The following is a 22,584-nucleotide window of genomic DNA, read 5'->3' as shown; positions in this document are numbered from 1 at the left end:
TGCGAAATTTCAGAACTCCAAGGATAAAGAAGAGAGTCCAACCACCAGGGAAGTCCCTGTTTTTCTTTAATTAACAATGATCTTATCCACTGCACCACCCAAATGTAAAATAGATAGCTAGTGGGAAGCAGCCGCATAGCACAGGGAGATCAGCTTGGTGCTTCGTGACCACCTAGAGGGGTGGGATAGGGAGGGTGGGAGGGAGGGAGATGCAAGAGGGAAGAGATATGGGAACATATGTATATGTATAACTGATTCACTTTGTTATAAAGCAGAAACTAACACACCATTGTAAAGCAATTATACTCCAATAAAGATGTTTAAAAAAAAAAAAAAACAATGATCTTTTTTTCTTTCTTTTTTTTTTTTTTTAACAATGATCTTTTGATGTTCCTACTACCTGGTTTCTTGCAAAAACTCCTATATATCCTGGCTCCTTCCTTACCTCTTCAGAGCAGTCCCTCAGAGTCATCTGAGAGGCTGTCTTCCAGGCTTAAGTCCTCAGCAAGTCTGTCAAATAAAATGTAATTCTCAAAAAAAAAAAAAAAAAAAGAAGAAGAAGATGGTCCAAAAGCTCCCAAAGAAAAATAAAAGGTCATCCAAAAGGACAGGGAATGGCACTGGATTTCTCAACAGCAGCACTATATGCTAGAAAACAATGAAGCAATGCCTTCAATATTCTTAGAGAAAAATGTTTTCCACCTAGAATTTTATATTTACCCAAACTATCAATCAAATGTGGCAGCAGAATAAACGTATTTTCAGAATTCAAGGGTTCAGAAAAATCACTCCTATGCACCCTTTGTTAGGAAGTTATTTGTGGATTTACTATGGCAGATTGAGGGAATAAACAATAAAAGAGAAGGCCATGGGATCCAGGAAATAGTGGAGTAGCCAAGGATAGGCACGCAAACAGCCCAATTTGCAGTAGAAGGATACAAGCTTTTAGGAGGGAAAGTATAGAAAAGAGGACTCATTAGAATACTTGATTTTTAAAAGTATATTTAAAACAGAGAAAAAGAAAAGAAAAAAGCAGCAGCCGCATATGATAATGAAATACAATGCAGGAAAAAAATAAACTCCAATTAGAAGACATCTGGTAAACAGAATGGCTCCCCCAAGATCTCCACATCCTAATCCCTGGAACCTGTGAATATGTCACCTTGAAGATACAGATGCGAGTGAAGTTAGGGATCTTGAGATGGATTATCTGGGTAAGCCCAGTGTAATCATAAGGCTCCTGATAAGAGAGAGACAGCAGAAGGCATGTGACAATGGAAGCAGAAGGAGAAAGTCTGGAAGACCCTACACTATTGATTTTGAAGTTGGAGGATGAGGTCATGACTCGTACACAGGTGGTGTCTGGAAGCTAGTAAATGCAAGGAAACAGATTCTCCCCTGAAGTGTCTGGGAGGAACGCAACCCTGCCAATACCTTCGTTTTAGGACTTCTGATCTCTAGATCTGTAAGAAAATAAATGTGTATTATTTAAACCACGAAGTTTGTGGTAATTTATTACAGCAGCCATAGGAAACCAATGTGGGGCACCACATGGAGAGAGAGAGACCACCTAAGAGCCAAGATGACAAGTGAAGCACCCCAAGAAACAGTTAGCAAAACACAGACATGTGAGACAACCGTCTTGGATGTTCCAGCCTAACCCAGCCCAGGTATCAGTTGAATGAAGCTGCATAAATGACCCCAGTTGATACAATATGGGGGCAGGACAACTGCCCAGTTAATCCAAAGAATGTAATAATAATATCTGAGAGTAACAGGCACAGATTTACCCTCCTACCTGAAACAACTATAAAACTGGACAACCCATGTGAACCAGTGATTTTCAGACACTGGACATCAAGGAGCACAGGACACAATGATCCCTCAAACAGGGGAAGCAAATGTTTTCCTATAATTGTCCCAGCTTACAGTCTGGAGTGGAGGATCCCAGACGACGCCTGGGTACAGATTACAGGCATAAAATGGGAATGATGGGTGACAGCTCTCTAGAAAACTACCTGAAGAGATTCATATTTGGGAATGCCCCCACCCTCCAACCCCCTCTTCAACTGGAACACACTCCACAGCCTTAAGCCACCTTTAAGAAGGTTTGTTCAGGCATCAGTGCTACCTGACTCATTCCTAAATCCTTCTTTCTTGACCAGTTGCTCACTATATCTATCTCACTATCACATATGATGCCTTTTTTTTATGTATATCCTTGCATAAATTACAACATCTATGAGTTTTATATAAATGTGAAAGATATGGGGAGAAATTAAGATATTTGCAAACAGGGACTTATACAAGACCAGGATCATTATTTAAGACCAGCAGTTGGCCTGGGCAGGAGCTTCAGACAGAGTGATAAAGTACAAATGTGGCATCGTTACCTAACAGACAAGAGAGCCTGAAGAGCTGTCACAGAGTACCACCTACAGGACACAAATGGAAAAACAGCCTTACCTTTGCTCTATCAGACCATCCAAAGGACTGCACTGTTACATCTAATCGTTTCATCAACATCCGCCGACGGCACTCATATTCACAGGAAAGGGCATCATTGATTCTTTCCAGTTGTTCCTAAAGAATTTGGAAACAAAAATCATAACCTTTAGACTCATTATGCACAGAAAAGAAATTTCAGAATTGTGGTCAATACTTCCTATTAATTCAAAAGGTGGTACTTGATGGTCATTTTCTGATCCCATGAGGCTTTACAATAAATTATTTAAATAATAAAGATATTTGATAGAACATTTAAAATATTCAGAAGATATTAAACATACAAATTAAACTCTACAATTGGTACAGTTTACCTGATCTTCAATCAAACATGTTAATTTAAGTAAAACGTCTACTTGCAAAGTAGTCTGGACCAATAAGGAAAGAAAATACCAACAACTTCCCATCTTGTTGGTGTTGAGCTACTACACTTTTCAAATTACAAGTATACTAACATATTAGGCACTATAAATACTTTTGGCCAGGTTTTTTTTTTTTTTTTAATTAATAATCTGAGTGAAGAAATGTTAGGACCTACTGCTCTAGAATATCATTCCATTTTAATTCTCCAATATAGAAAATGCATGCTACACACTGTAAAGTCTAGATGTCCATCTATAAAATTAAGTCATATTCACTACTTTAATTACATAAAGCTAATAAAAAAGGGGGGGTGACTTACCGCCTGTTCCAGACTTAAATCAATTTTTAGCAGTGGTTTTCCCACATGATTTTTCTGGACTTGTGAGAGAATATCTTTCACCTAAAATTAAACATAAAAGATTGTGAAAATGTATATCCCTAATTTAAAACAATCTTATTCTTGCTTAAAACGCTTTGAATGCTAGAGAATTAATAAAATGTTAAAGAGAAATAGTTAAAATATACCTTCACATACTAGGAAAGAATATCACTACAATGCAGAGTATCTTTCTCAAAGAAGCATTAGTTACATTAATTCAAGCTATAGCACACCTTTTCCAGAGTAAGAGATAATGTACATGGACAACTAAAGAAGTAGCTACTAAAAGGTTTTATTATGAGCATCTATAATGTTTTATGTGAAATAAATTCAGAGTTTCTTAAGATGGCACACTCTTACATGCTGACAAATTCTCAAAAGGGATACTAAAACCTTTGCTGAGTATGTTGGTTTTACTCAATTAAATATTTTGTACACATTCCACTGTTCAGCAAGACAACACAGGAGAGCAAGCCCTCTCAATTAGTCGCCACATACACATTTCATTACTTTTGCAAAGGCACTGATTTGAATTACTTGAAACATTTTTATTTTGGTGAACAAGATTTAGACATTCGCTTTTGCTTTAGCAATATCACAGGTCATTCAAACAGAATGAAATATTTACAGTTGCTTAGTTATAAAGTAACTAGAGAAAATAATCAGGAAGAGTTCACATTTTGAGGAGTATGAACCTTATTTAATGTTGGGGGACCTCTTTTAAAAAGAATTAAAAATTATGAACACAAAATTAGCTTGGAAACTGGTGGTGGTAATGGGAAGTGACTGTAAATGGGCACATGGTTTCTTCTGAGAATCATGGAAATGTTCTAAAATTAGATTTTGATGATGTTGTACTCTGTAAATATACTAAAATTCATTGAATTGTACACTTTAAATGGGCGAATTTTATAGCACTTAAATTATATCTTGAGAAAGCTATTTTTGAAAAATGAGCTTAGAAAGAACTTGTGCAAATTAGGGGGTCCCAAAGCTTAAGCTTTACATCACAGTAAATCTACCACTACAACAGTGATTACTGACACTATTCTTACACATTGAAAAGAATTATTATTTTCTTAAAACATACCATTTCTGTAGATTCCTCACTATTGTAAATACCTTCGATTTTGATATTTCATATACTACTAAAAGTTTTAGTCATAACCCCTTACTCAAGAGGGACTCAATGCATGCTTAAGTTTCTCACATATAATCACATTTCCTGTATTTCAACATTAGATAACAGTTTTAATAACTTTGAGAATTACTTGTGATAAAGAGGGAGTTAAGAGCAGACTCTGAGGTTGACCACCTGGGTTTGAAACTCCAGTCTACCACTACTCCTACTTAGAAACTTGTCTAATTTATTAAATCTTTCAGTACCTCAATTTTCTCAAATGGCTGTTGTAAATAATAATATCACTACTTCATTACAGGTGATGTAAGAATGCAATGAGTTATTACATATAAACATTGAGCACAGTAAATGCTGTATGTGTGCTGTTAATATTACTATAATTACTTTAGATTTACATTTGAACAGCTTCGAGCTAAAAAATAATGATAAATTTCCTCCCCAATGGTGACAAAGTGTCTTCTGGACACATCGTACATAGAAGAAAATATGGAAATTTCTGCTTTTGATAGGAACTGAATGGAGAAGTAAGTCATTATAGGTAAATATTTAGCCATGATGGCCATAGTAACTACTACCTTATAATTAGCCTGCCAGCACTTGAACACAGGCATTACAGCCTGCTTTAAGTAGGGAAAAGAGGTTTGGGGGTATTTTTAAATTCTAACTGAAACTCATAAAAGGAAAAAACCTCTCTGGGATCAATATGTGGAAGCACTGGGAGATTAGGAAGAGTCTAGAAATCTGTCTCAATTTGAAATAGCCCCAGATATTTTAGCCAACCCCAGATCATTCTTAATCCAGAGAAACAAATTCTGAAGAGCAATTTATTAACTCTACACCAATGTTTCTGAGCTGGGATTCATAGGTTTATTCTTTGGTTTACAAGTTCTAGGGGAAAAAAATAAGTTTTTATACTGTGTTTTCATCTTAATGATACTAAAATTCTCTGACATTCAGTAAGACAAATCTTTTTATTTTTCAGTTCATAAATTATCAATGCAAAGAGTACTTTATTCAAGAATTTAGTTTAAAACAGCATGTCTAAAAACAGAGTTTTAGTACCTATTCTTGAGGGTGAGAATTTTCTTTTCCTTAAAAATGAATCTTGTATTATTCCCCTAGAGGACTCCTACAAAACCTAGGAATTAAGCCAGAATTTGGTCTGTGAGAGTATCATTCTCTCTAATCTATGGCTTGACTGGGAACAAGGATAGTTTAATAATTGAAAAAAAAAAAAAAGCTAGAAGTACACAGGTTTTAGTTGTTTTTAACTACTCCATCAGGGTACTCATTCATTTATTCACTATACAACAAACATTTACTAAACACTTATCCACCAGAAATTGTGCATTTCTTTGCTCACTGCCAAAGACAACCACACTGCAATTCTAACAACATCCATTAAAAAGAAATTTAGTTTGCCTTTGACTTCATAGGATAACTCTACTTCTTTCATTATACTGTAATACAACCTTGTTTAGAAAAGGGACCCTTAAATTTGCAAAAGGATTTCTATCAGGGCAAACCTTAACAAAGCCTAGCACTCACTCATTAAGATCTGATTCCTGAATATTACTTATAGTCAAATTAGGTCACATGCATATTAACTCCAAATCCAAAATTTAGTTTACACGGAGATAAATGTTTCTTTAAATAGAATATCTTGTACTTAAAGGAAATACAGTTGACCCTTGAACAACATGGGTTTGAACTGTGCTGGTCCACTTATATGTGAATTTTTTTCACTAAATAAAATTACAGTACTATCCAATCCACACGTGGTTGAATTTACAAATGGGAACCGCAGATACAGAGGGACAACAGTGAAGTTGTATGTTAATTATCAACTCTGCAGAGGGTCAGCACCCCTAAGTCCCACATTGTTCAAGGGTCAACTGTATTTTCATTTTTAATTCAACATTTACATATCAGCATTTAACTGAATTTGGGGGAAATGAAAAATAAAACAAATACAATACCTTTGATTCCACTTGGTTCAGCATAAGTGGAATGTCAGAAGTTGCTGACTTGGGAATACCAAGGGTATCGCAGATAGCTTGAACTTCCTGATAAATTTCACTATTTTTATCTAATTGAGAATTTTTACGTTTCTTGTTCTGTAATATCTGTAAAGCTTGAAGCTCTGTACTTAAAAATACTATAATAAGAAAAGGGAAAAACAAATAATGTTAAAATGCACAAGAACGCTTTAAAGATCCCACTTCTGGGTATACATGCAGAGGAGCGAAAATCAGGATCTCAAAGAGATCTTCACTACCATATTCACTACTGTATTGTTCATAATAGCCAAGATTTGGAAATAACCTAGGTGTCCTTCAACAGATGAATGGATAAGGAAAATGTGGTACATGTATACAATGGAATTATTATCCAGCTTTAAAAAAGAAGGAAATCTAGCCATTTGTGACAACATGGATGAACCTGGAGGACACTGTGCGAAGTGAAATAAGCCAGACGCAGAAAGACAAATACTAATGATATCACTTTTATGAGGAGTCTAAAACAGTCAAACTCCTAAAGTAGAAAGTAGAATGGTGATTGCCAGGCTGGGGAAGGAGGAAACAAGGAGTTTAGTTAAATATAAATTTTATATTCGTTAAATATAAATTTCTGAAGAAATGGTGATCTGTTTTATTGAAGTTTTAAAATCAGAGGGACCGGGACTTCCCTGGTGGCGCAGTGGTTAAGAATCTGCCTGCCAATGCAGGGGACACAGGTTCAATCCCTGGTCTGGGGAGATCCCACATGCCGCGGAGCAACTAAGCCCGTGTGCCACAACTACTGAGCCTGCGCTCTAGAGCACGCAAGCCACAACTACTGAAGCCTGCGCACCTAGAGCCTGTGCTCCACAACAAGAGAACCCACCACAATGAGAAGCCCACGCACCACAACAAAGAGTAGTCCCCGCTCGCCGCAACTAGAGAAAGCCCGTGCGCAGCAACTAAGACCTAACGCAGCCAAAAAAAATAAGTTAAAAAATCAGAGGGACCTTGGCATAGTCCTCATAAGCAAAGTTTGATACATACTGGTTATATAAGATGAATAAGTCCTAGAGATCCACTTTACAGCATAGTGCCTATAGTTAACAATACTATATCGTACACTTAAAAATTTGCTAAGATGGTAAATCTTACATTAAGTATTCTTATCACAAAAAGAAATAATAATAAAGAGGGCAGAAGGAAATTTTTTTTTAAAATAGTGCCTACTTGCAAAGAGTTTAAAGCCTAGTAGGAGAGACCCACCTGTACCTCAACAATTTTAAAATGCTTAAGAATGTGTAAGACTGATAAAATATTCTCTCTCTGATATGCACAGCTCAAGCCAGGGGAGAATGTATAGCTTTAATTGATCTATAAGCAGATAGAGCAATTTGAAAAACTGCCTTTAAGACAGACCACCCCAGGCTGTTCACAAGTCCTTTCACTGTCACCATTTTATTTCATCCTTTCAACAGCCATATTTTTAAAAATCATTCAAAAATCTTAGATGGAAAAAACAAAACAAACAAAACAAACAAAACAAAACGGAAACAGACTCATATACACAGAGAACAAATGGGTAGCTGCCAGAGAGAAGGGGTGTGGGGGTGGGATAGAATAGGTGAAGGGGCTTAAGAGGTACAAACCTCCAGTTAGAAAAGGAATCAGCCATGGGGGTGTAACACACAATATAAAATACGGTCAGTAATACTGTAATAACTTTGTATGGGGACAGATGGTTACTAGATTTACCATGGTGACCATTTCATAATGTATGCAGATGTCAAATCACTATGTGGTATACCTGAAACTAACAATATTTTATGTGAACTCTATTTCAATTAAAAAAAAAACTAAAAAATATCATTTTGGAAAGCAAAAAATTATCTTAAATCATTACAGTCTTTTTTAAAATTAAAATTAACTTTTACAACAGTAAAGATATTGGGGTTTGTTTTTATTTGTTTAAAGTTATACACACACACAGTTTAATACAGCAGTTTCGACTTCAGCTGAGCAGAAAAAATATCTGAGAAATTGTTTAAAAGTAAAAGTACCAGGGTCCCACCCTCAGAGATTCTGAACCAGTAGGTCTGAAGTAGGATCCGGGAATCTGTGTGGTTTTAGACCCAAGATGACTCTCATGGGCAGGCAGCATTGAGAGCCACTAATTTAAGATTTTTCCATGTAATCTATATACGATAGTCTAAAGAACCCACAAAAAGTTAAGACCAACATGTATCAAACTTTGCATATGAGGACTATGCCAAGGTCCCTCTGATTTTTTAACTTCATTAAGCAGACCACCAGTTCTTCAAAAATTTATAGTTTGTGCAGAACCATGGCTGAAGTCTGTCTTTGTTCTATGGAAACATGCTGTATGTAATAGTACAAACAAGAGTTCAGTCTAGTATTTAAAATGCTAATCCTCACAGATGGAAAATAATACAGTGAAAAGTCTTCTTCCCACCACAGATCCTCAGACTCCCCCCTCCCCAGAGGCAATCACCAGTGTTAGTTTCTTGGACATATTTTTAGGCGCGCGCGCGCGCGCGTGTGTGTGTGTGTGTGTGGTATATGTCTCTACCACCTACGCACTTTTATTTCTTTTATAGAAACAAGAGCATACGATACATGTTCTGTATATTTTTTATTTACCAATATATCTTAGAGATCATTCCATATTTACACATTTTATCTACTCTCATTCTAATGGCTACAGAATGGTATCACTGTAAAGATGTACCATTTCTATTTAACTACTACAAACAATGCCATAATGAACATTCTTTTCATATATCTTTGTACAGTTAGTATGAACTCCTAGTCATTGAATTGCCAAGTCAAAAGACAGGTGAATTTTAATTGTGTTATTGAAAACTTGCCTTTCCAAAAGATTGTACCAATTATTCTCCCACCACACTACAATGCCTGTAGTATATGAGAATGCTTACTCCCCCCAAACTTGTATTATGACTTTTTTTTTCTGGTATTTGCTAGCCTGGTAAGTGAAAAATGGTATCCTGTCTTTTTTTTTTTTTTTGGTAACTCTTTAACTCTGGGGGATAACTGTGCATCTTTTCATGTTTAGAAGCAATTTTTTTTTTAACTTTTCTGTAGAATGCCTTTTCATGCCTTATGTACTTCACATATTTTTCCAGTGAGTTTTTATCTCTATAAAAGCTCTCCACATAGTAAGGAATGTGGCCCTTTTAATTTTACACACGTTGCAAACAATTCTAAAAGAACATGAAGAAGCTTATTATATCAGTATGTTTTAAAGGTAGTCAAACTAAAGATAAAAATGAAATAGATGCTGGTAAGATTGTGAATTGGTATAACCTTTCTGGAGCAAATTACGGCAATATATCTAGACCAGAGAATTTTTTTAAATGTTCATGATCTTTGTCTAAGTAACCAAAAATATGAACAAAGAAATTAATTTAAAATAGAAAAATCGGGACTTCCCTGGTGGCGCAGTGGTTAAGAATCCGCCTGCCAACGCAGGGGACACGGGTTCAAGCCCTGGTCCGGGAAGATCCGACATGCGGCGGAGCAACTAAGCCCGTGCACCACAACTACTGAGTCTGTGCTCTAGAGCCCGCGAGCCACAACTACTGAGCCCACGCGCCTAGAGCCCGTGCTCTGCAACAACAGAAGCCACCGCAACGAAGAGTAGCCCCCACTCACCGCAACTAGAGAAAGCCTTCACGCAGCAACAAAGACCCAACATAGCCATAAATAGATAGATAGATAGATAAATAAATTAGAAAAATCCAAATACCCCCAAATTTGAAATCTATTAAGTAAAAATGCCCATTGCATAGAATGTTATGTAGCCAATTTAAATTATTTTTTCAAAAAATACTAAGTGATGGGAAAATGCTCACAATACATTAAATGAAGAAGAGGAAGAGCAGGAACTACATCTGTAACAGATCTCAATCTTATTTAAATACGTGTGTACAAAGGAAAAAGAGAAGGAAAAGGAAATACACTGAAAAGTTATTCACGATCCTCTCTGGGGAGTGAAATTATAAATTATTTTCTTCTTTTCATGTTTATCTACTTTGTAAGATTTCTATGACGAGCATGTATTTTTTCAACATGTAACATAAAATTTACCATTCTATTTTTAAGTGTACAGTGGCATTAAGTACATTCACACAGTTGTATAACCATCACCACCATCCATCCATCCATCTCCAGAACATTTTCGTCTTCCTAAATTGAAACTTCGTACTCATTTAACAATTCCCCATTTCACCCCACCTCCTGAGCATGTATTTTTATAATCAGAAAAAACTATACCAACTTCTCTTATATCTCCTCTTTACTTTTATTTGGACCAGAAACTTATATTACCATTATTGCTGAGCTTCTTAGAAGCAAAGGCAAAAAGGGAAACATGATGATTGACACAGTTCTCACTGACTAACATAAAGAATTACAGATTACCTATATCTAAGGTAAGGATAAGGTAATCTAAGGATTACCTATATCTATATGCAAGCTCCTCATGGCCAGTGCTTCTTACCTTCCTTTTTGTCCCAATACACCTAAGGGTTACCGTGACCTCCCATTAATAACAATGGTTCATTAAATCAGTGACTTACACTGAATGGGAGGAAGACAAGGAAATAGTGTAAGAAATGGGGGAAAGGGCACATAATTTTTATCCTCCCCAAAACACACAAGATAATTCAAATGTCAACACTTCCAACATCACCACTAGTTAAACACATAAACATGATTTCTGCTCTAATGAAACTAACATTTTAACACTAGAACATAGAGGAATATATCACATGCATCTTTTTATAAATGGTACAACCTAAAATAATAGAAATCTTCAATAATAGAAGATGTTAGAAAAATTCTTTCAAATAGTCACCGCTTGTAGAACTTTCAAAATAGCATGAAATTAAACTAACTGAATTAAAAAAAATTTTAAGGGAGCCAATATAAATAAATGGATGTTATTTATAGTAATTGTTTAGATATAGGTAATCTGTACTCCAAATTCACCCCTGATGAAAATAGGCCACACTCACTAAAATTCAAGTGGCACAAGGGCACAATTTTTTTTTTTAAACTGATACATCCCTAATGCTTAGAGCAGTTTCTGGTACAGTAGAAAGTGATCAATAAATATTTTTGAACCATCATTCAGTGCCTATCATCTAATAATCTGCTTAGCAGCCTAGTTTCAGAGAGTTTTAAGATTAAATAGGAGTTTGGAGATCACCACTTTAGCCAATTAGTCATAAATGTAAAGAGATGAATTAGGTGAAGGAAAAATTACTAAAGTACCATACAAGTCACAAACACTGGGCATTCTATATTGGCCAAATAAATCATAAGTGTTAGAAATCTTAAAGAGTACATTAGTAGAATTTATACTACATTTATATAAAAATCTGAGTCAGTTTCATATTTTAAGCCAAATATTAAAAACTTTCTAATACACAAAATATCTAATGCTTCATTAATTAAAGTTCATAAATCTTGACTTGAAAATAACGCAAACCAGATTAAACACATGCATTTAAATTGTTCAAAGAAACATAACTTACATAGAAGTTTCAAACAGTCATCCTTCTTTTTTAAACGGTCTTTAATATCTCCTGATACGAGTACAGAATATGGACATGCCATTTCTTTTAAAAAGCCACTTATCTCAAGCTGGAAGCTTTCTAGATCATCTTTCCCTTTAAACAAGAAAAGGTATAAAACATTTACTAAATATTTACCATGTAATCTGATACTATCAAATCTACCACTAGTTGATTTTAATTTTATATTCAATTCCAAATTTTCACTTTGATATTAAATCCTTAAATGTGTGACCCCAAAAGCTTAGGTCAAAGTAACCAAAACATATTTCTACATATGGAAAGCAACACTTAAATTCAAGAACATAAGTATCTAATCATGAAATTATAAATATTTTTATATTTAAATCTCTGATATCTTCCAATGGGCTTTCCATAAAAGCAGATAAAATGGAAATATTTTATGTTAGTAACTGAAATATTAAAAGCATTATTATGGCTATAATTATTAATTGGCTTCAGAGCAAATGATCCATTTCTATTGTATTTCTATGGATTTGGATAATAAATGCTATCATCGAATTAAGCCTCAGCGCTTATCTTTCTTTCATAATCTAATTATGTGGGAACTTCTGTCATAAGTTCTGAATTCAGCTTATTTTACTTAGCTTCAAGTGAATTCTATTAGATTTGGCAAGGAAAAAAACAATTTAAAAGTAAGGACAGCATCAGAAGGGAAGGCTACTGGTCTCCTAGCAAATGCCCCCTAAATTTTATTTTTCGTTTTATTACACTGTCTGAAATTCTACCAATCAAAGACCCACAAGAACTCCAGCTACCAATACAGTAGTGAATTAAATAAACCTTGTGAGCTAGTACAGGAGTTTTTTTATAAACGTATTCCTATGTGAATCCATGTCCTGAGTTATAGGTTTGGTAATACAACTTAAACTAGGGATTACATATATGGATACTTTAGGGAAAAAAAAAAACCTTAATTCAAAATAAGCAGTATTCAAAAATTAAACTTTTTAAATAACCAAATTCAGACTCTTCTTTTTCTAAAGAACAATACTAAGTTCAAGACAGCAGATAAACAATAATTATTTATAATTTTATATAAATTTAAGAACCAATTTTGGATTAATCGATATAAAATTTAATCCAAAGATATTTAAATCATATATTGAAGTTCTTTGTAGCAATGACTTTTCTTTGTACAGTGAGCACATTATAGATAAAACTGTAAATCATAACCTATCATTTCATTTTACTAGTAAACAGAAAAGTAAATAAAACTCAATAGCAATACCAGCTGAAGTGATACTTTCTTCCAAGTTGCACAATGATTTTATTTGAGAGCCTAACCAAACACAGAGCTCTGAAAATTCAGGTGAAGATAGTCCACCCTCTGCTGCCTTCATAAGGGCTTGCTCTTCTAACAGTGGTCCCTCATACCTAGAAAGGAAGATATAAAAGGTTAAAACAAACAAACAAACAAAACCCTAATACACCTAATACTTTTTAATCAACGTCTGCTGCCTGTCTTTGTAAATAAAATATTATTGGAACACAGCCAACAAATGTACCCATTTACAAACTCTGGCTGTTTTCCTGCATTTGTGACAGAGACAGTGCGGCAAGTAAAGCCTAAAATTTTTACTATCTGGTCTGTTATTAGAAATAGTTTGCTGATTTCTGCTCTATATAATTAACATTTGACTTGGTTTTAAATTTTTTAGTAAAATTATCAACCAATTTTAAGATAAATATTACATATAACAAAGTCAAATAGAGTCTAATAACTATACTAGTTACAAGAATAAGAAAAAGGTAATACAGTGAAAAAAGAACAGATGCAAATTTAAACTTAAAAAATTAAAACTGAGGACATAGGAGATTATTTTAACCTTAACCATTTCTTTTATAATTTTATACTTTTAAACACTGCTACAAAGTGTATTTGAATAGAACCTTAAATTTTCAAACCATTTTTATATATTATCTTAATTGAATTTGATACCAGTTTTCTACTTTTACTGTTCTTTCTGTAACTGAGCTTTTTTTTTCTCACATTATTAAACTTATAAGTTTTAGCACAGTTGATGGGTTTTAATCCATTGCATTTATTTTTCTTTTGATACTCAAATTATCCTATCTCTGATTAGTGGGAGCCCATTCATGTTACTCAATGAGTCCTTTGACTTGTCCCCATTATTCTTTGAATATTTTCCTTGCTTTCTATGACAATATGTTCCTCCCCTATACCTGTAATCAGCCATTTCTCCAAGAAGCCCTGATTCTCTTTAATGGTATTTAGAATATACAATCTGGTCGTAAAGGTTAGTCACTGTATCTGTACCTTTTTAAAATAAATTATATCAGGAGTTCACACTGCTATTTCCAGTTCAAATTTAGAATTATAGGGTTTTTACCTATTTTGTTTTACATTTTTATCTATTTTTCTCTTAAAATGAAAATGCTGGTTTTTTATGACATTTACAGAATCCTAGTAAATATAAAAATAAACATAAATTACATACAGTTTCAGAATAGAAAAACCAGCATTATTACTAAAAATAAAATTAATGAAAACAATTTATATTTTTACTTTTAGAATATATTCCAGTAAGGATGTATAGAAAAACAATTCCTTTCCATGTGATTAAACCTCCTACTCAATACACTGATAGATATTTTTTTCATTTTGCTTTTAATTTTTAGGGATTTGTCTCTCTTTTTTTGTTTTGATTTCATTTTAATTTTGCTTTACAATTATGTAAAACATTTATACGGTTTCAAAGTCTAAAACAAAACAAGGTACATTCAGACAATTCTAGCTTGCAATCTTAATACTGTTCCATCTAGTACTCTGTTTCCTCCCTTCCTCATAGGAAACTGTATTTATTAGTTTGGGGTTGTCAAACCATAATGTTTTTAAATATAAATATAAACATATACATACACACAAAAAATATATATATACATAAATGTATCCTTTTTAGATAAAAGGCAGCCTACTATCTACTGTTCTATTCCTTTTTTTAAACACATACACACGCACAGACACATATTTATATATACTAGAGATCTGTAGAGATACTACTCAAACATTTTTATAGTTGTATCCACTGTCTGCATATACCATATTTTATTTGCTATGCCCCCACTGAAGGACATTTTGGTTTTTTGTAATGCTTTGTTATTAAAAAAAATTGGGCAAATTTTTGTCAATGTATATCTGGGATAGATTTCTAGAGGGGGGATCACTGGATCAAAGGGTAAATGGCTATGTAACTTTGCTGGATAATGTTAAATTTGCCTATGCAGGAGATGTACCATTAAAGTAGAAGAGTATCCATTACCCATAACTTACCAAACATTTGACTCATATCAAACATTTGGATTTTTGACCATCTGGTATCTCAGTATAGTTTTAATTTACATTTCTCTTACGGCACGACTGTACATCTTTTGATATGTTTAAAGGCCATTTGCGTTTCTTTTTCTCTAAATTCTCTGGTCATATTTCACGAAGGGTGAGTATTTTCAAAACCCCATTTTGCAGCTAAGAAATTAAGGCTCAACAAGGTTAGGATACCTGCCTTAAGTAGCAGGCCAGATGAATATTCCAATTCATCTACTCTTTACAGCAATGATTTGAAGTTATTATTATCCTAATTCTGTAGGACCAGAAGATAATATCAGAAGATAAATGACGACACTCTGATTTAAATCCAGATTTGACCCCAAATGCTCCATGTGAACTCAAACTTCTGTCTACACTAATAAGAAAACAAAGTAAATAACCTGGCCAGGTAATGCAGCCAGGTAAAGACAGCTGGGACTAGACCAGTCTCTGCTCCTCCAACCAAGACTGGTTCCCCTGTATTACCTTTCTACCATGTCTTACAGCACCTCTCATTGAGACTTAATAGTAAACATCTTATTTCCCCCTACTTGCTTTCACTTCTGCAATAAAGCAATAATCATAAGCTCCTGAAAAAATTTAACTAATTCATATTATTAGTAAGTTATTTTTACTGAAATGCCAATTATAAAATTCAACAAAAATTTACTAAATCACCAAAAATACTAAATTCTGAATACATAAGCTTTAATGCCTCAGTTCATCAAAATAGGTAAAAAGAAAAGATAAATGCATTTAACAAACCTGAATATCTAATAACAATCATAATCATATAGCAACTAACATTTATAAACTAATTTTAGGCCAGTGCTATGTGCTGTATGTATATTATCTTATTTAATTGTCACAATATCCTATAAGATCGGTATTATTATCATGCTTAGTTTGTCCTATAAATTCTTATTTAATTAGGAAAGTGCTACTCTTATTCCAAAGAGTAATTCCAAAGAGTAATAACTTAGTAGTAACTGGGGACACCTCCCCTAGGCCTAGACTCCCCCAGGGCCATGCACACTTGAACCATAGTTGCTGATCTGACACTGCTCTAAGCTGGGTGAACCAAACCTTCAGTCCAGTAGGGCCATTGGTAAACCTTCACGAAGACACAGCCGGGGTCTAATTTACTTTCTGTTTTCTATTTTCATCGGCCAACATATAAAATATTAGACCCTTTCTTTCCCCCTGTCATTTACCCACCCTACTGGCTTGTCTCTGATCCAGCTCTCCACTTCTTCCTGCTTCCCAAACTCTTCCATATGTTCCATCCATAAACAACAACTCTCCTATTCTGTCAATGTCTTCTCAGAAAGGTTTATCCCCACTACCTCTAGCTTTGGGTATTTTACTCTTAAGTGCCTCACAGTCAAATGGTGGGGTTTTTGTCCTCCTTGCTTCCCAATACAGCATCCATATCACTGCTCCCCCATTATCTTTTTTTTTAATTGAAATATAGTTGATTTACAATGTTGTGTTAATTTCAGATGCACAGCAAAGTGATTCAGTTATACAGACATATATATCTATTTTTTTTCAGACTCTTTTCCCTTATAGGTTATTACAAAATATTGAGTATAGTTCCCTGAGCTATACAGTAGGTCCCTGTTTACCTATTTTATATACAGTAGCATGTATATGTTAATCCCAAACTCCTAATTTACCCCTCCCCACCCACACCCTTTCCCCTTTGGTAACCATAAGTTTGTTTTCTATGTCCTGTGGGTCTATTTCTGTTTTGTATATAAGTTCATTTTTGTATCATTCTTTTTTTAGATTCCACATATAAGTGATATTATATGATATTTGTCTTTCTCTTGCTTACTTCATTTAGTATGATAATCTCTAAGTCCATCCATGTTGCTGCAAATGGCATTATTTCATTCTTTTTTATGACTAATATTCCATTGTATGAATACACCACATCTTCTTTATCCATTCCTCTGTCGATGGACATTTAGGTTGCTTCCATGTCTTGGCTATTATAAATAGTGCTGCAATGAACATTGGAGTGCATGTACTTTTTCAAATTATGGTTTTCTCCAGATGTATGCCCAGGAGTGGGACTGCAGGCTCATATGGTAGTTCTACTTTTAGTTTTTTAAGGAACCTCCATACTGTTCTCCATAGTGGCTGCACCAATTTACATTCCCACCAACAGTGTAGGAGGGCTCCCTTTTCTCCACACCCTCTTCAGCATTTATTGTTTGTAGACTTTTTGAAGATGGTCATTCTGACCAGTGTGAGGTGATGGTAGTTTTGATTTGCATTTCTCTAATAATTAGAGATGTTGAGCATCTTTTCATGTGCTTTTTGGCCATCTGTATGTCTTCTTTGGAGAAATGTCTATTTAGATCTTCTGCCCATTTTTTGATTGACCCCCTCATTATCTTATAAATATCTCCTGCTCTCTCCAGGCTCAGGCCAGTCAGATTTGCCACCCTCTTTCTCTCGTGGTTTTCATCTATCAATCTCTTGGACACTCTTCAACATGCCCTGTGCTCAGTTTTTCCTCTCCATTCCTATTTTTTTCAATTATATTGAGTTTCTTCAAAGTCCATATGTATACCCTTTCCAATACCCTGAGCTCTCAATTCCCTAACCTCCTCTTTTCCAACCTTTGCCACTGCACATAAGTAAGCCATGCCCAGATCATGCCATCACCTGGAACTACGTCACTTCCGAAATCACTAATTTGAACATGTCACTCCCTGACCATAGCCTACTATCTATCCTTCCAGCTTGCTCTTTTGAGCACACTTAATATCATCTCTACTTCAGTTCCTATGGTCCCTCCGCATTCTCTGTATTTCCTAGCTCCCGGCTGCCTTCACTTTCTTCCCTGTCCAATCGAGATTCCAAAGTGTATCATTTTATTTTGTTGCTCAATAAATACCTGTTGAAGAAATGAATCCTTTATACTGTCATCTCCTTCAGCTCTAATATCCAATCAAATCACTAAGACCAGTAATATACTTCTTTCTATATCCACTGCCACTGAGCAACCATCACTTCTTGCCTAGACTACTAACTAATTCTCCAATCTATTTTCCACCTTGCTGACAGAGGTAACTTTTCAAACTAGACATCTAATCCAGCAGTCCCCAACCTTTTTGGCACCAGGGACCAGTTTTGTGGAAGACAATTTTTCCACAGACAGGGGCAGGGGGGAGGGTAAGGGAGTTGGTTCAGCCGGTAACGTGAGCTGAGAGGAGCAGCAGATGAAGCTTCACTCGCTCCACGCTCACCCACTGCTCACCTCCTGCTGTGCGGCCTGGTTCCTAACAGGCCTCAGACCAGTACTGGTCCACGGCCCGGTGGTTGGGGACCCCTGATCTAATCACTCCCTTTTTTATTTAAAACTCTTCAATCATGTCGCATTGCTGTCATGACAAAGAACAAAATCCTCAACATGGCCTAAAAGGTGCTGCATTCCCTGTTCCTCGCTGATCCAATCTTCTAACACTGGTCCTTGCTCTCTGCCCTCCGGCTACATCAGCCTCCTTCCAGTTCTCCTAATATGGCAGATCCTTTCCACTTTAAGGTCTTTCATATTCTGTTCTCACTGTAAGGACACCTTTGTCCTCCTTTCCCAGCCAACTTCACCTAGTTAACTCCTACTCACCCTTCCTATTTCAACTCAAATGTCACTTCCTCAGTAATCTGTCACTAACCCCTAAGACTACATAGGTCCTCCTGCCACATTATGTCACCCTGTTCTTTTCCTTTGAAACACTTATTTTAGTTTATAAATATTTGTGTGATCATGTCTTTTTCTCCACCAGACTGTAGGCTCCATTGGGACAGGAACCAAGTCTGTTTTGCTCACCAATGACTTCTCAGAACAGCGTCCAATACAGAGCTGCGCTCAGTAAATATGTGAAATAAATTTCCCTCCACAATGGTGGTTCTCAACCTAGGTTGTGAAGCTTTTTAAAAATATGCATGCTTATATTGCACCCCTGAAGATCATGATTCACTCAGCTGGTGGTATATACCAGACTGAAACATTTTTTTACAAGCTTCAAACATGATTTTGATGTATAACCAGGGTTGAGATACACTGTTCTACAAAATCATAGACTGTCAGAACTGAAAGAGACTTCTGAAATCTGATCCAGCCTGCTCCTTTCACAGATTAGGAAACTAAGTTATTACTACCCTGTTTTCGTTTATAATGTACTATATCACTAAACTGTTCTTTCACATAGATTTTCCCTTTTAATTCCTCCCTTTAATTCCCTATTTTATCTGATAAACTGAAGTACCTTCACTGATATCCTAAATGTTTTAATCACAACAGAAAATGCATTATTCACAATCTACATGGAGACTTTGAAACGCATGTTCAGTTACAACACATATTGTAAATAAACAATTACTCTTTTTTCACTTTTCATTATCATTATAGGAAAATTCAAACTTCAAAATCTTGTCCTTAATTATTCCAGGAAAAATCAGTTCAAAAGTGTGTAAACTGTTTTACTTTCTATATTGAATAATCTGAAACTAATTTTCCTTGATAAAAGCGAAGATTATACCAAACTTCATTTTTCAAAACACCTATAACATAAACAAATTCAAAGAATGAAAGAAATTTTAAAAAGCACTGACTTTCCATTTTTCAAAAACTATTTATAGAATCCCACTAGTCTTATCTGGAATACTTGGGAGCTCAAACTGTTTGGGTCCGAAACACTTTAATTATTTTAACTTTTTGTGTTGGTTACTTCCTTAACCAAGTTACGTGAAAACTTCCACGGGATTTCACAGAAGTAAAAATGCCCCCTAAATAATCACTGGCTCTGTTCTTTCACTTGACAAATATTTATTCAGGATCTAGTAAGTGCAAGGCTCTGTAACAATGAGTCGCTGCAAAGTAGGTACTATCAGGGTCCCAGAGAAGCAATTGATAGAGGAGCAAGTGGTTTTAAGAAAAATAAAAGGGGGGTAGGGGGTGGTTCGAGCTTCACGATAGCACTGCAAAGGCACAGCCTATCCTATCCAAGAAATTCCAGATGTGGCAGGGCACACAATTGTACAGATGGCTCCAATGTCTTTAATTAATGTGTATTTTTTTGACTTGCAACTATCTGGCCCTATGCTTACCTCTGTGCACTCTCTGCTTTGAACTTTTCTTCATTCATTTACCCATTCATCCAACCACTATTTATTGTAGCAGATCTGGTTGTAGGATGTTTGAGGGAACAAGACAGGTAAGGTACCTGTTCTCTTGGAGCTGACTTTTGCGTATTAGGGGGTGGAGGGTGGGGAGGGTGGATGTTCAAGAGACAATAAATAAATGTTCAGGACAAGATAATTTGGGATAGGGACCCCAGGGCTGTGAAGAAAAACAGGATGAGGCTGAAGGAGAGACTATTTTGCATGTATTGATACCCATGCCTGCAGGTATTAACATCATTCCAGGAGCTCTCATAGCACTTAACCACCCTGAATTGCAAACACCAGTAGACTCTTTATCGTCCCCGACTAGGTAACCTACTAGTAATCTGAAAACTGTCTTCTTCCTCGGCCTAGCACATAAATACGCATTAATGAATACAGATTAACACCAAATTAATATGTTGTTAATGAATGGAAGAAACGGTGAAATGAATGGACTTGCACTTAACTAAAACCCCTTTCTCGGGTCAAGGAAGCAGGAGATTCGCTCCCGCGCCCTAATTAAGCCACAGGTTGTACAAGGTAGGAGACAACAGCCGACAGCTGCACTCCGGCTTCCAGCGCCTCGCCCCCGGCGCGTCAACAATAATAGCACCCGCGGGGCAGCAATTCCCCAAAGGAGTTCTGCCAGCCGGGCCCCTCCGCGCCTTCGCCGCGGGTCCCGGCTGCGGAGTTCCGAGGCAAGGAGTTCGGAAGAGGGGGCCAAGCGCCCCAGCTCTCCGGGCCTGCTCCACCCCCCAGGCGGATTTCTCTCCCGCCTTCCTCTTAACTCTGTCCGCGCCGGAGGCGGCGAGGCAGGGACGGAGGCCTGCACCGAGCGGCAAGAGCTCAGCGAAGGCCCACGGGGAGGAGACGGAGGCAGCCAAGCGGAGGGACAGCTTACGTTTGCGGGGGAAAGGCGGCCCCAGGACTACTCACCCCAGCGCCTCTAGAGTGTCAAGCACGTCCCCCTCCATCGTAGCTTCGGGACCCGGTTCCGGCCCTCTCATGGTCCTACGGCCCAAAGCTGTTCCGCGCTCTAAGGAACCCGCCGGAAACCGGCGTCGCGGCGCCAAGGTTCCGGCTGGGTCTCAACCTGGACGGCCTAGGAGTGCCTCTGGCCCTGGGGGGACAAAATGTTCCCGGCCCGGAGGCAATTGGCTCTCCGGCCTAAAACCAATTTATGTAATAATGCTAACTTTTAAAAATAATAATAACAATAAATAGTAGAAATAAAAAGACTTCTTTGAGTTGTCTTAGCAAACATCGTGATTCTACCAAGTTCTCAACCGATCAGATTCCGGCTTTCTCTTTTTATAACAAAAATCCTTAAATGAAATATTAATTATCTTGAGCTAAAGTTGTACATAATATCATGTACCTACACAAATAATTTTTAAATGAATATACACAACAAAGCTCCAACTTTAAAGAAGAAATAGAGAAGGAAATTTATAACAAAATACTGTTTCATTATGAAATGTAGAAGATCAATGAAGTGATCAGATGCTTGCATCTATCTATAGAATCCTCTTCAACACACATACAGACTATGTGTTGCACTGCTGACAAAATATAGGCGACTTGTATAAAAAACAAAAACTCCATGGGCAGAATAGGGTAGCTGATGTGCTTTTCCAAAATTGTGACTGACTCTCCATAAAACTCCAAACAAACAAAACACAGTAGTCCCTCTGTGTACTATTTACGGAGAATTCAGTGCCTATCTAAAGAATACAAAAAATATTTTAGGGTTCATATGTAAAAGAGTCAGCATAGAGCATAAAATCATTAACAGTTATATCACCCAAATGAATAACCAAATGAACTATTGAAAGTTGTGCAAAACAGTGACTATTGGTCCTTGTAAACGACTGTCCCATGCCTCACAGAATACATAACATCCCTGGCCCTAATGCACTAAAGACACTAATGCTCTCACCTCCCAAATCACTGTTACAAATAAAAAGCTTACCAATAAATTTGTAAAATCCCCTGAGGGAAGCTTACACATAAATTTGAACAAATATCAATAATGACTCCTCTACCAT

General features: G+C 36.1%; 1 protein-coding gene across 1 annotated transcript in view; it reads right to left on the bottom strand.

Annotated features, from left to right (window-relative positions):
- The window catches only part of FAM98B (family with sequence similarity 98 member B), a 33,492-nt gene extending 11,872 nt beyond the window's left edge, over positions 1-21,620 (bottom strand). The window contains exons 1-6 of the mRNA XM_082385023.1: positions 21,473-21,620; positions 13,259-13,404; positions 11,968-12,102; positions 6,368-6,546; positions 3,188-3,268; positions 2,467-2,583 (exon numbers count right to left, since the gene is read on the bottom strand). Coding sequence (XP_082241149.1) covers positions 2,467-2,583; positions 3,188-3,268; positions 6,368-6,546; positions 11,968-12,102; positions 13,259-13,404; positions 21,473-21,543 — 729 coding nt within the window. The 5' untranslated portion in view covers positions 21,544-21,620. The remainder of the gene's footprint in view (positions 1-2,466; positions 2,584-3,187; positions 3,269-6,367; positions 6,547-11,967; positions 12,103-13,258; positions 13,405-21,472) is intronic.
- Between the last annotated feature and the right edge of the window lie 964 nt (positions 21,621-22,584).

Source organism: Balaenoptera borealis (assembly GCF_965194805.1).
Source record: "Balaenoptera borealis genome assembly, chromosome: 3".
In the NCBI taxonomy this organism is placed as follows: Eukaryota; Metazoa; Chordata; class Mammalia; order Artiodactyla; family Balaenopteridae; genus Balaenoptera; species Balaenoptera borealis.
This window is presented reverse-complemented; position numbering and strand designations above follow the sequence as displayed.